Raw genomic sequence first — 13,727 nt, 5'->3', positions numbered from 1 at the left:
AAAACATACTACATTTGATTTGCATATGAGTTTATATATAAAACATGCTACATTTGATTTGCATATGAGTTCACATATAAAACATACTGCATGAGAATTGCATATGAGTTCACATATAAAACATACTGCATGATATTTGCATATGAGTTCACATATAAAACATACTACATTTGATTTGCATATGAGTTCACATATAAAACATAGTACATTTGATTTGCATATGAGTTCACATATAAAACATACTGCATAAGATTTGCATATGAGTTCACATATAAAACATACTGCATGAGATTTGCATATGAGTTCACATATAAAACATACTGCATGAGAATTGCATATGAGTTCACATATAAAACATACTGCATGATATTTGCATATGAGTTCACATATAAAACATACTACATTTGATTTGCATGTGAGTTCACATATAAAACATAGTACATTTGATTTGCATATGAGTTCACATATAAAACATACTACATTTGATTTGCATATGAGTTTATATATAAAACACAGTACATTTGATTTGCATATGAGTTCACATATAAAACATACTGCATGAGATTTGCATATGAGTTCACATATAAAACATACTACATTTGATTTGCATATGAGTTTATATATAAAACATAGTACATTTGATTTGCATATGAGTTCACCGATAAAACATACTGCATGAGATTTGCATATGAGTTCACATATAAAACATACTACATTTGATTTGCATATGAGTTCACATATAAAACATACTACGTTTGATTTGCATATGAGTTCACATATAAAACATACTGCATGAGATTTGCATATGAGTTCACATATAAAACATACTGCATGTGATTTGCATATGAGTTCACATATAAAACGTAGTGCATTTGATTTGCATATGAGTTGACATATAAAACATACTGCATGTGATTTGCATTTGAGTTCACATATAAAACATACTACATTTGATTTGCATATGAGTTCACATATAAAATATGCTACTTTTGTTTTGCATATGAGTTCACATATAAAACATACTGCATGTGTTTCGCATTTGTGTTCACGTGCCATAACCTTGGGTCAGTTCTAAATTTCAAATTTAAGGCCTGGCCCGAAATCAGAAATAACTTCCCCTTTAGTGAATCCATTAGCTGCTCCTCCCTGTCGCTCGCTCTGCATGCGCTCTGCTCATGGCCGCTCTGTGTCTGTGACTATCAAGCAACAGCTCCACTTGGGCTGCTCTGCACAATGAAGAGACATGAGAGAGCAAATAGCTGTTAGCTACTTTCTGCCACACTTCATTCTTATTTTCTGTGAAATAATCTCTCCTGTCTTATATTTGACGAAGTTGTTATGATCTTAGTGAGATATGACAGTACTGCGCAGCACAGCGCGAGCAAATGACTCAGCTTCGAAATGTTATGATCAATTTATTGATAAACGAGCCCTGTCTGTACCCTAGCTTTGATGAAAAAAACAACCCTGTGTATAATGTCATGGCCTGTACGGGTTCGAGTTGGGTAGCAGAGCTCTTGGTATCATTCATCTGGCTAGTGTCGGACTTCTCACAGGCCTTATTAGACAGGATGGGGATGTCCTCACACTGGAGTTTAAACAGGTTGGACACTGACAGAGACAGCCACACTTTCAGGACCCCCATCAGACCCCCAGTCCCATCGCATCCCATTTTACACCCAGTCTGCATTCACACCAGAATCGGAGTTGATTTTCCCCTATTCAGACATCACACACGTCGCCAGCCTTGGGGCAGGCTGTGGGCAGGGCGATGGGATTGACAAACTTGTTGAGAGTGACAGGGTGGGCCAGCTTCAACAGCAGAATGTCGTGGTCCATGGTCTGGTAGTCATAGCTCTGGTGCCAGTAGATGGCGTCCACAGACAGAGATGATTTGTGAGTGAAAACAGGAGAGAAAACATTAAACAGAAAGAAAATATAATGCACTGACGGAGGAAGAGAGGCTTGAGGGAAAAGATAAGTGAATGTGACCTTAGTACTTCCATAATCCAGCAGTGGGAGGCAACGATGATCCACTGGTCGTTGATGAGGGAGCCTCACACTCATAACCCTGATTATTATTATCATTATTATTATTAACCCTGATTATTATTATAACCCTGAACCCCTGATCCTATTATCCATAGGAGCTGCCACTGAGGGAAAGAAGGATAGGGCGGGAGGGTGAGATGAGATGAGAAGGATGGAGAGAGGAGTAGTGTTCAGAAAGCATGACAGGAGGAAGGTGACAGAAGACAGAGAGTTGCAGAGGTTAGAGATATACAAGATGGGCAAATGGGGAGCATTAACCTTTCAGCGAGACAATAACCTACAACACAAGGCCAAATCTACACTGGAGTTGTTTACCAATAAGACAGTGAATGTTTCTGAGTGGCCAAGTTACAGTTTTGACTTAAATCTGCTTGAAAATCTATGCTGTCTAGCCATGATCCCCAACATCTTGACAGAGCTTGAAGAATGATTAAAATAATAATGGGCTAATATTGCACAGTCCAGGTGTGTAAAGCTTTTATAGACTTAGCCAAGAAGATTCACAGCTGCTTCTAGATTGTTAACTCAGGGAGCTGAATGCTTATGCAACAACTATATTTTAGTTAAACAATTTCTGTGAATCTTTAAAAAAACAACAACATTTTCTTCCACTTTGACATTACAGAGTATTGTGGGTAGATTGTTGACCAAAAAAATTATATCCCACTTTGTAACACAATAAAATGTTCCAAAGGGTATGAATACTTTTTCAAGGCACTGTAAATGCACTGTAATTTTATCTTTAAAACGGCTAAGTCTTCTCTCTGTCTCATGGCAAAATGTGTAGAATTGCAGGAAATGTGCTTTAAAACAGCAAAAAAAATCAGTTCTATAGCAAAATGTGTAGAATTGCAGACAATTCTTTTGAAAACTGGAAAACTTTCTCTGCTGATGCCAAAGAGATAGACCTTTAAACTGTTATTTCCCAGGGCCCAAAACTTGATTAGTCTGGCCATGCATTGCAGAAGTCATAGTAAAAGTCCTTGTATGCTATTTTTATTGCATTCTAAAGAAGTTGTGTTCTGATTATGAGGGGGTCCCTGGTGAATTTGCTAACACAAAAGGGGTTCCTGGCCCCAAATAGTTTAAAAAACGCTGTACTTGACTACTGTATTGTGGTCGGCAATGTTGACAACAGAAAAATTAGATGGTAATTTCAATTAATCAAAACTTTTATGAAGATCCTGATGTCATCTATGAAATTAAGAACTATGACAAGTTTACCCAATCAGAGAATGCAGCCAAGGTCAAGGAAGACCTGGATCTCCTAGAGAATGTGACCCTTAACATGGCTGTGACAGGGGAAAGTCCACTTTCGTTAACGCCTTACTTGGACTGGATGGGGACGAGGGAGCAGTAGAAACCGGAGTGATGGAGACCACCATGAAGGCCATCAGATGCTCCCACCCCACCATGCCTAACGTGAAAATCTGGGACCTGCCTGGTATCGGCACCCCAAACCTTAAAGCAAAGAAGTACCTGAAGGAGGTCAAGTTTGAAACCTATGACTTCTTCATCATCATCGGCATGGTGAGGTTCAAAGAGAACAACATCATGCTGGCCAAAGAGATCCAGAAGATGAAGAAGATATTTTACTTCGTCCGGTCGAAGATCGACAACGACAGCCGAGCCGAGGCATGGAAGAAGAACTACAGGGAGGAGGATTTGCTCTCCAAGATCAGACAGAATTGTGAGGAGAACCTGAAGACCGTAGGGAACCCCAAAGTTTTCCTCATCTCCACCATTGAGCTTGGGAAGTAAGATTTCCAGAAGCTAACCTACGCTCTGGAGGAAAACCTCTGAGAGCACAAGAGGTCTACCTTAATCCAGTCTCTGCCGGTTTGCTCAATAGTCATGATTGAGAAGAAGAGGAAATATCTTTTCAAAACCGCCTTTGCTGCAGCTGCTGGTGTCTCCACCACAGCAGCCGTACCCATCCCTGGCTTCTCAGTGGGCTGTGAGATTGGTGTTATGCAGGCCTTTTTCGGCTTTGGACTAGATGAGAAATCCCTCCAGAGACTCTCAGACCGTGTCAACAAGCCAGTGGGTGAACTGAGCTCAGCGATGAAGTCTCGCTTCGCTGGGGGAGTTGATGGGAAGGTGGTGGCTAGAATGATGCATACAACAGCCATGGTGGCAGCCAAGGCTATCGAAGCTGTGTTGACCACTGTTGTTTTTATTTTTAGTGCAATGGGGATTGCTTTTGCCACTACACTACACCTTCTGCACAAGGGAATAAAAGAGATGGTGGAGGATGCTAAAGCAGTGCTAATGGCGGCAGGCTTGGAATGACAAAAAATGGTCAGACTGAAAACGCCCTGTTCTTCAAGGTGGATGCGGTTACAATGGCTGTACTTTAGATACTGCTTTTCACAAGTAAAATGTCCGATTCATGTCTGATCACTTTTTTTTACCATGACGATATGAATAGAGCCATGAACCCAAGGTTTGAGTTTGTTTACTTAGTTCTAGTGTTGTACGTAGAGTTAGCATCATTATTCGAATTATCATTGTTATTAGCTATAGCATCATTATTAGCATTTGCATCATTATCAGCATTAGCAGTGTGTAGTGCAAAACAATGGAGGATATACATCTGTTAGCATATGTTTGTTAGCATGGTTACTTTTCCATTTAATTTGTCTTTGCCATCTAATTTCCTGCTCTGTACTCTATACCATTGTCATTATTTGATTGTACTAGCAACTAGTAGGTGGGTGCTTAGGAAATGCCAAACAGTGGAAGAGTACCTCTGTTAGCATGCTTATTTCTAAACATTTTATTAGTCTTTGTGTCATCTAATTTTCAATTATTAAATTGTTTGATGTGACTTTAAATATTGTAGTAATCTACCCTGTTATCTAAATCATTGATTGTTTGTGTATTTTTTTTTTATTGACACCGAAATTGTAATAAAAAACAAACATACAGTAGTGAAGTCAAAGATGCCATTTTATTGTCTCTTTGTCTTCCTGCATGTAACAACATCAGCCTTCTATCTCTCTCTACTTCATCTTCTTCTTCTCTCTCTCTCTCTCTATCTCTCTCTCACACACTCTCTCTCTCTCTCTCTCTCTCTCTCGCTCTCTCTCTCCCTCTCTCTCTCTCTCTCTCTCTCTCTCACTCTCTCTCTCTCTCTCTACTCTGGTGTGGAGGGTACAGGCTAGTAGTTGGTGATGATCTCGTGGATCCAGGGCAGCAGGGCACAGACCTTGGTGTAGACACCAGGATAGTTGGGCTGGGCACAGCCAACACCCCAGGACACGATGCCATGCAGCTCTCCGTTACACACCAGGGGACCGCCGGAGTCACCCTGAGAGAGAAACAGAGGGGGGAGAGAGAGATAATGAATGAATATATAAATGAATAAACAAACAAATGAAATGTTCTGTTTGTGAGGTTTAAGGGGTATTCTCCATACCTGACAGGAGTCCTTGCCTCCCTCCAGGTATCCGGCACACACCATGGTATCAGTAATCTGGCCAGGGTAGGACTCATCACAGGCCTTCTTAGACAGGATGGGGATGTCCACACACTGCAGGTTAAATGGGTTGAACACTGACAGAGAGAGAGAGAGACAGATGAGAGACAGAGAAAGAGAGAGAGACAGAGTTGGGGAGAGAGAGAGAGAGACCGAGAGAGAGAGAAGATTGGGGGAGAGAGAGCGGGGGAATGTACAGTAAGTGGTATTCTTAGAAGTAGCTACCCTCTCAAGTAAATTGACTTGCTGATCTCCCATCAACATGTAGACCTAGCGTGAGCTACAGTTTCAAGAAAATGTATTTTAGTTGATTGCATTCAATAACCCATATTTTCTCATCTCATCCCAATCTCATCCTCATTCCACCCCATCCCATACTACACCCCATCTACATAAATACCAGAGTCGGTGTAGATGTTTCCCCATCCAGACACCACACACATGTCCCCGGCATTGGGGCAGGTCGTGGGCAGGGCGATGGGCTTGACAAACTTGTTGAGAGTGACAGGGTGGGCCAGCTTCAACAGCATAATGTCGTGGTCCATGGTCTGGTAGTCATAGCTCTGGTGCCAGTAGATGGCGTCCACAGACATGTACTGCTCCGTTCCCTCGTGCTTCCAGATGTGGTGGTCACCCAGGATGGCAAGCTGACTCCAAGGACTGGAGGGAGGGAGAGAGAGGTTGAGGGAGAGAGAGGTTGAGAGAGAGAGAGAGAGAGAGAGAGGTTGAGAGAGAGAGAGAGAGAGAGAGAGAGAGATGACATGATTTATAAGGGGAAGAAGAGCAGAAAGGGATGAAGGTGAAGAAGTGGAGAGAGGAAGGCAGAGAAGACAAGAAGGAGAGAGAGGGGAAGACAGAAAGTGAAGATAGATGGAAAATTGGAGAAGGGAGAGGAGAAAAAAAATAGAAACCTTTACATGAAGAGGCCTTCGGGAGGCACAGTAAAGGGAAAAGATGGTTGACAGTGACCCTGCAGTACTCACTTCATCCAGCAGTGGGCGGCAGAGATGATCCACTGGTCATTAATGAGGGAGCCGCCACAGAAGTGGTAGCCGATGTTAAGAGAGGCTTGCCAGGGCTGGGAGTGAGCCTCACACTCATAACCCCCCACGATCCTGTCATCCATAGGAGCTGCCGCTGAGGGAGGGAAGGAGTGGAAAGGAGAGGGAGGGTCAGAGGAGAAAGAGAGTAGGATGGAGAGAGGGAGTAGTGTTCAGAAAGCATGACAGAAGGAAGGTGACAGAAGACAGAGAGATGCAGAGGTTAGAGAGAATGTTATATTATACAAGATGGGCAAAAGGAGAGCATTAAGCTGATGTCCACATTGTCTGTAAAAGATGCGAGTCTCTATGCGTGTCTCTATGCGAGTCTCCATGCGAGTCTCTATGCTTTTCTCCATGCGAGTCTCCATGCGAGTCTCTATGCGAGTCTCCATTCGTGTCTCCATGCTTGTCTCCATGCTTGTCTTCATGCGAGTCTCTATGCGTGTCTCTATGTGTGTGTTTGTTACCTGCAGCCCCCAGGAGTGTGAGTACAATCAGGCCAATCATCGTGCTGCTGAGACAAGTCTTCATTCACCAGACTGGACATGTGCACTCTGCGATTCTCTACATTTATACCTTTATCTCAACTGATATCCCTCCACCCTACCCTGCCCCTTTCCAAGTGTCTCGTGCCTGATGCCCCACCCCAAACTCTCCTGCCCCATCATGCCTCATCTTATCGCAAACTCCCCTTCCATTCTACCAGGTACTCAGAGCATGTGTTTATCCCATTCCTCACGCCAATTTCATCATGGCTTTTGAGACATTTTGCTATTGGAATAAGTCACAGCTGCAGCTGTCTCAACCTTGGGACTTTGGACAGAAAGTGTTTAGTGTTGAAACAGTTGTGCTGTTGGCCAGATTGTCAGAGTGGTAGGATCATTGAGACCTCTTGCAACACCTCAAAGAAGCGGGGAAAAAAACTTGTTGTACTTTTTGGGTGGCAGGGTAGCCTAGTGGTTAGAGCGTTGGACTAGTAACCAAAGGTTGCAAGTTGGAATCCCCAAGCTGACAAGGTACAAATCTGTTGTTCTGCTCCTGAACAAGGCAGTTATCCCAGTGTTCCTAGGCTGTCATTGAAAATAAGAATTTGTTCTTAACTGACTTGCCTAGTTAAATAAAAGTAAAAAAAAGAAGGGGAAAGAAGGTAGTAGTTCTAACATCACAGGTGGCCATTTCTCTCACAGCTCCTGATCTATATTCCAGGGCATACCAAGAGTACTAAAGACTAGTAGCAGAGATAAGGAAGGCTCTATGACTAAATGTTGAATACAACCAGACAAAAATGATTTGCACATTTAAAATGTTATGCAATCAGTGCATTCAGATGAATAATTGGTTGTTCTGTAAGATGCAACATTGGGAAGCGAATAGACTTTGTGGGATGAGCACGGGCTGTTAAGTAGCCGTGGTCCTTTGGATACTGCATATGGCCAGCCATGGGTACATGTCCTTGTTTGCCACATGTCACTTCAAAAGGATAAATGTCTGTCACCTTCAGTTTGCCAGCTACTGGTTAATCATCAGCTAGGTGTACACTCCCCTATGTATTTATTTGGGCAGCGAAGATAAAACTTTTAATTTGGCTCTAAACTCGAACATTTTGGATTTGAGGACAAATGTTTTATACACTACAAGGCCAAACGTATGTGGACACCCATTCAAATGAGTGGATTTGGCTCAGCAACACCCGTTGCTGACAGATGTATAAAATCAAGCACACAGCCATGCAATCTCCATAGACGAACATCGGCAGTAGAATTGCCCGTACTGAAGAGCTCAGTGACTTTTAACGTGGCACCGTCATAGGATGCCACCTTTCCAACAAGTCAGTTCGGCAAATTTCTGCCCTGCTAGAGCTGCCCCTGTCAACTGTAAGTGCTGTTATTGTGAAGTGGAAACGTCTAGGAGCAACAATGGCTTAGCTGCAAAATGGCAGGCCACAAAAGCAGGTGTCCAAATATATTTGGTCATGTAGTGTATGAGGTGACAGTACAGAATTTCACCTTTTATTTTAGGGCACTTTCATACATATCTGTTTTATCGTTTAGAAATGAATGCACTTTTTGGATCTAATCCCCCCATCACATATAGTGTATTTAATTTAGTCAAAAGTTTAGTATTTGGTCCCATACTCCCAGCACACAATAACTACATCAAGCTTATGACTCTACAAACTTGTTGGATGCATTTGCAGTTCGTTTTGGTTATGTTTCGGATGATGTGGTGCAAATGATAAATAATGTATTGCGTCATTTTGGAGTCAAGTCAGTTTTATAGTAAGTAAGATGTTCCCAAACACTTCTACATTAATGTGGATGCTACCTTGATTACAGATAATCCTATTACTAGCTATTCAACCTCTCTTTCATGTCGTCTGAGATCCCCAAAGATTGGAAAGCTGCTGCGGTCATCCCCCTCTTCAAAGGGGGAGACACTCTAGACCTAAACTGTTATAGACCTATAGCCATCCTGCCCTGTCTTTCTAAAATCTTCGAAAGACAAGTTAATAAACAGATCACCGACCATTTCGAATCCCACCGTACCTTCTCCACTATGCAATCTGGTTTCCGAGCTGGTCATTGGTGCACCTCAGCCGCGCTCAAGGTCCTAAACAATATCATAACCACCATCGATAAAAGACAGTACTGTGCAGCCGTCTTCATCGACCTGGCCAAGACTTTCGACTCTGTCAATCACCGCATTCTTATCGGTAGACTCAATAGCCTTGGCTTCTCAAATGACTGCCTCGCCTGGTTCACCAACTACTTCTCAGATAGAGTTCAGTGTGTCAAATCGGAGGGCCTGTTGTCCGGACCTCTGGCAGTCTCTATGGTGGTGCCACAGGGTTCAATTCTCGGGCCGACTCTTTTCTCTGTATATATCAATGATGTCGCTCTAGCTGCTGGTGATTCTCTGATCCACCTCTACGCAGACGACACCATTCTGTATAAATCTGGCCCTTCTTTGGACACTGTGCTAACTAACCTCCAAACGAGCTCCAACGCCATACAACACTCCTTCCGTGGCCTCCAACAGCATTTAAATGCTGGTTAAACTAAGTGCATGCTCTTCAACTGATTGCTGCCCGCACCCTCCCGCCCAACTTGCATCACTGCTCTGGACGATTCTGACCTAGAATATGTGGACAACTACAAATACCTAGGTGTCTGGTTAGACTGTAAACTCTCCTTCCAGACTCACATTAAGCATCTCCAATCCAAAAATGAAATCTAGAATCGGCTTCCTATTTCGCAACAAAGCCTCCTTCACTCTTGCTGCCAAACATAACATCGTAAAACTGACTATCCTACCGATCCTTGACTTCGGTGATGTCATTTACAAAATAGCCCCCAACACTCTACTCAGCAAACTGGATGCAGTCTATCACAGTGCCATCCGTTTTATCACCAAAGCCCCATATACTACCCACCACCGCGACCTGTATGCTCTCGTTGGCTGGCCCTCACTACATATCCGTTGCCAAACCCTATGGCTCCAGGTCATCTATAAGTCTTTGCTAGGTAAAGCCCCGCCTTATCTCAGCTCACTGGTCACCATAGCAACACCCACCCTTAGCACTCACTCCAGCAGGTACATTGCACTGGTCATCCCCAAAGCCAACACTTCCTTTGGCTGCCTTTCCTTCCAGTTCTCTGCTGCCAATGACTGGAACGAATTGCAAAAATCGCTGAAGCTTGAGTCTTATATCTCCCTATCTAACTTTAAGCATCAGCTGTCTGAGCAGCTTACCGATCACTGTACCTGTACATAGCCAATCTGTAAATAGCACACCCAACTACCTCATCCCCATATTATTACTTACCCTCTTGTTCTTTTGCACCCCAGTATCTCTACTTGCACATCATCATCTGCACATCTATCACTCCAATATTACTGCTAAATTGTAATTATTTTTGCCTCTAGGGCCTATTTATTGCCTACCTCCCTACTCTTCTACATTTGCACACACTGTACATAGATTTCTCTATTTTTCTTTTCTTTTGTGTTGTTGACTGTACATTTGTTTATGTGTAACTCTGTGTTGTTGTTTTTGTCGCACAGCTTTGCTTTATCTTGGCCAGGTCGCAGTTGTTAATAAGAATTTGTTCTCAACTGGCCTATCTGGTTAAATAAAGGTGAAATATTTTTATTTTTTTAAAGAATGAATGAATGAACAATGATGTTACAGATGGACAAAGGTCATGCCCACAAAACATGCTAACCTCTCACCATTACAAATAACAGGGGAGGTTAGCATTTTCTTGGAGGTATGATATTCATGCATCTGTAACTTTATCACTCATCATTATAACAAAAGTGACTCCAAAATGACACAATACATTATTTACCATTCATTTCTACTGGGCACAACATAATCTGAAACACAACCAAAACAAACTGCAAATGCATGCAGCAAGTTTGAAAAGTCACAAGCTTGATTTACCAGTGGTGGAAAAAGAATTAAATTGCCATTGAGTAAAAGTACAAAGTAAAAGTAAATGCTATACAATGAATTCCTTATATTAAGCAAATCAGATGGCACACTACAACACTCTCAATACTTCTGACACCTTCAAATGGGAGGACTAGATACATAAAGTACTATCATTTTGAAATGGTAAAACAGATATGTATGAAAGCACCCTCAAATTGAAGGTGACATTCTGTACTGTCGGTTTATATAAAACATGTGATCTCAAATCCAAAATGCTGAAGTATAGAGCCAAATGAATAGTTTTAGCTTCACTGTCCAAATAAATACGTAGGAAAGTGTATGTTGTGAAGTGTATGCAGGTGCGTTAAATAAAATATTGTGGCCCTTGTATGCTTGTATGTTTAGGGATAAGGCAGAGTAAGGGGAGGGGGAGGTGATTAGGGTGGTCAGCATGGTAGAGTGAATGTTGTGAGCATATGGGAGGGCAGTGCAGATAGGGTGTGAGGGGTAGGGCAGTGCAGATAGGGTGTGAGGTTTGGGGGAGGGCAGATAGGGTATGTATAAATAAAGTCCATGTGCGTGTCCAGGTGTCTTTGATCAGCCAGTGTTCACCGGACAGACAGACACCATGAGACTGCTCGCTCTGATACTGCTGGTTGGAGCTGCTGGTAATTAAACACACACACACACACACACACACACACACACACACACACACACACACACACACACACAGTACTTTAATATACTCTACCAATTATATATCAAAAACTATTCATAGGGAATATTAAGCTTACATAAAGCTTATAACAGCGTTCAACTTCTTTACCAAACAGGCTGTTTCTATGTGATGTAGAACAATTCTGATGAATACTATTCAGAGTGCAACAATGTCCTCATCTCTCCCCTCTTGTGACCACTCTCTCTGTATGGTGTCTCTCTCTGTGTGTTTCAGCGGCAGTGCCCCGTGAGGATGGTAAGATCATCGGTGGCCAGGAGTGTGAACCTCACTCCCGACCCTGGATGGCCTCCCTCAACTACGGGTACCACTTCTGCGGAGCCGTGCTCATCAATGAGCAGTGGGTGCTCTCTGTCGCTCACTGCTGGTACAAGTGAGTAAGGGTGGAGGGCAGGGGAGGGAAAGGGGGATACCTAGTCAGTTTACAACTGAATGCCTTCAACTGAAATGTGTCTTCCGCATTTAACCCAACTCCTCTGAATCAGAGAGGTGCGGGGGGCTGCCTTAATCGACATCCACGTCTTCGGCGCCCGTGGAACAGTGGGTTAAACGCCTTGCTCAGGGGCAGAACAACAGATTTCGGGCCAATATGGAGGGCTCTTCTATGTCTTCCACAGTGTGACACTTTGAGTCTTATCAAACTGACATGAGGTTTCTCTGTAATCATAGTTGCATCACCCTGTCTTTCCCTTTGTCCTCTTCCTCCTCTCCTTCCTCTGCCCTTCCTCTCCTTCGTCCTTCTCTCTCAGCCCCTACGCTATGCAGATCATGCTTGGAGAGCACAACCTGCGTGTGTTTGAGGGAACTGAGCAGCTCATGAAGACTCAAAACATCATCTGGCATCCCAGGCAAGCTACACCCCACACTTACCCCTTACACATTACTTTAGGGAAGCCATTTTATAACAACCAAACCGAGGCTGAATGGGGTTTTATCACATGACATGATTCAATACAAATCCCTTGGCCTATCTCTCTTCTCTCTGTAGCTATGACTACCAGACGCTGGACTATGACATGATGCTGATCAAGCTGTTCCACCCTGTAGAGATCACTGATTATGTGAAGCCCATCCCGCTGCCCACCAGGCTGCCCACACGCAGGCCTCCCCTGCTCCGTCTCTGGCTGGGGCAACATCGCCACCGGAGAGGAGGGTGAGACGGACCAAATACCCCTGCATTTTACCTTCACAAAACTATAACTACAGAAATGACACCCAAACACACTATACCAAACAAACTTCACCAACATTAATTATACCCTCAGTGCCTTTATCCACACACACTCTAACAACACACGACTCGCCCGGAGAAGAGGTATGACTACGGATAAATGATATTAAATAACTAAATCTCCCTGCCTTTTACTTCCTTCTCAGTAAACATGCCCGCCCGTCTGCAGTGTCTGGATGTGCCCATACTGGAGGATGAGAAGTGTGAGATGGCCTACCCTGGCATGCTCACCCGCAGGATGGTGTGTGCCGGATACATGGACGGAGGCAGAGACGCATGCAACGTACGTACAGTATATGACGCCTTTTTGATGAGCACTTTTACTATATTTGTTGTTTAGTCATTTAGAAAACACAGTGGTACATATTAGGATTAACCTGAATTGATTTCTTACCTCTCTCTCTCTCTCTCTCTCTCTCAGGGGGACTCTGGCAGTGGTCTAGTGTGTTTGGGTGAGGTACATGGCCTGGTGTCCTGGGGTCAGGGCTGTGCCGTGCCCGGATACCCTGGAGTCTACGTCAAAGTGTGTGAGTTCCTCCCCTGGATCGATGAGACCATGAAGGCCAACATGTAACACCCCTAGCTGCTTTCCTCCCTGTCTCTCAGACCTCCACTCCTCCAAACTCTTCCTCTCTCCCTCTCTCTCTCTCTTGTTCTCCTCCTAGTTCAATACTAAAGTGGAATCAGCACAGAGTGTAAGCATGTCAAACACAATAAAGCCTGAAGTTACACTATCTTCCGTC

General features: G+C 43.4%; 2 protein-coding genes and 1 pseudogene across 2 annotated transcripts; 2 read left to right on the top strand and 1 right to left on the bottom strand.

Moving 5' to 3' along the window:
- Nucleotides 1–3,199: 3,199 nt before the first annotated feature.
- On the top strand, nt 3,200–4,344 carry LOC123743046 (interferon-gamma-inducible GTPase 10-like; annotated as a pseudogene).
- Nucleotides 4,345–4,986: 642 nt separating this feature from the next.
- Nucleotides 4,987–7,164, bottom strand: LOC106605700 (trypsin-2). Its single transcript, XM_014201596.3, has 5 exons — nt 7,044–7,164; nt 6,517–6,670; nt 5,934–6,193; nt 5,474–5,610; nt 4,987–5,365 (listed from the first exon to the last, which is right to left on the bottom strand). The coding sequence occupies exons 1-5, from the start codon at nt 7,105–7,107 to the stop codon at nt 5,216–5,218; spliced, it is 765 nt and encodes a 254-aa protein (XP_014057071.1). The 5' UTR covers nt 7,108–7,164; the 3' UTR covers nt 4,987–5,215.
- A 4,457-nt stretch (nt 7,165–11,621) lies between these two features.
- tryp (Trypsin) lies at nt 11,622–13,717 on the top strand. The gene is given in 7 exon segments (NM_001140895.2): nt 11,622–11,682; nt 11,970–12,126; nt 12,503–12,601; nt 12,742–12,840; nt 12,842–12,906; nt 13,131–13,267; nt 13,406–13,717. Coding segments are annotated over 7 exon segments (750 nt in total). The 5' UTR covers nt 11,622–11,642; the 3' UTR covers nt 13,559–13,717.
- The last annotated feature ends 10 nt before the right edge of the window (nt 13,718–13,727 follow it).

The sequence above is a fragment of the Salmo salar genome, chromosome 05 (genome assembly GCF_965601325.2).
Source record: "Salmo salar chromosome 05, fSalSal1, whole genome shotgun sequence".
Taxonomy (NCBI): domain Eukaryota; kingdom Metazoa; phylum Chordata; class Actinopteri; order Salmoniformes; family Salmonidae; genus Salmo; species Salmo salar.
Note: the sequence above shows the minus strand (reverse complement) of the source record. Positions and strands in the feature narration are given on the sequence as shown.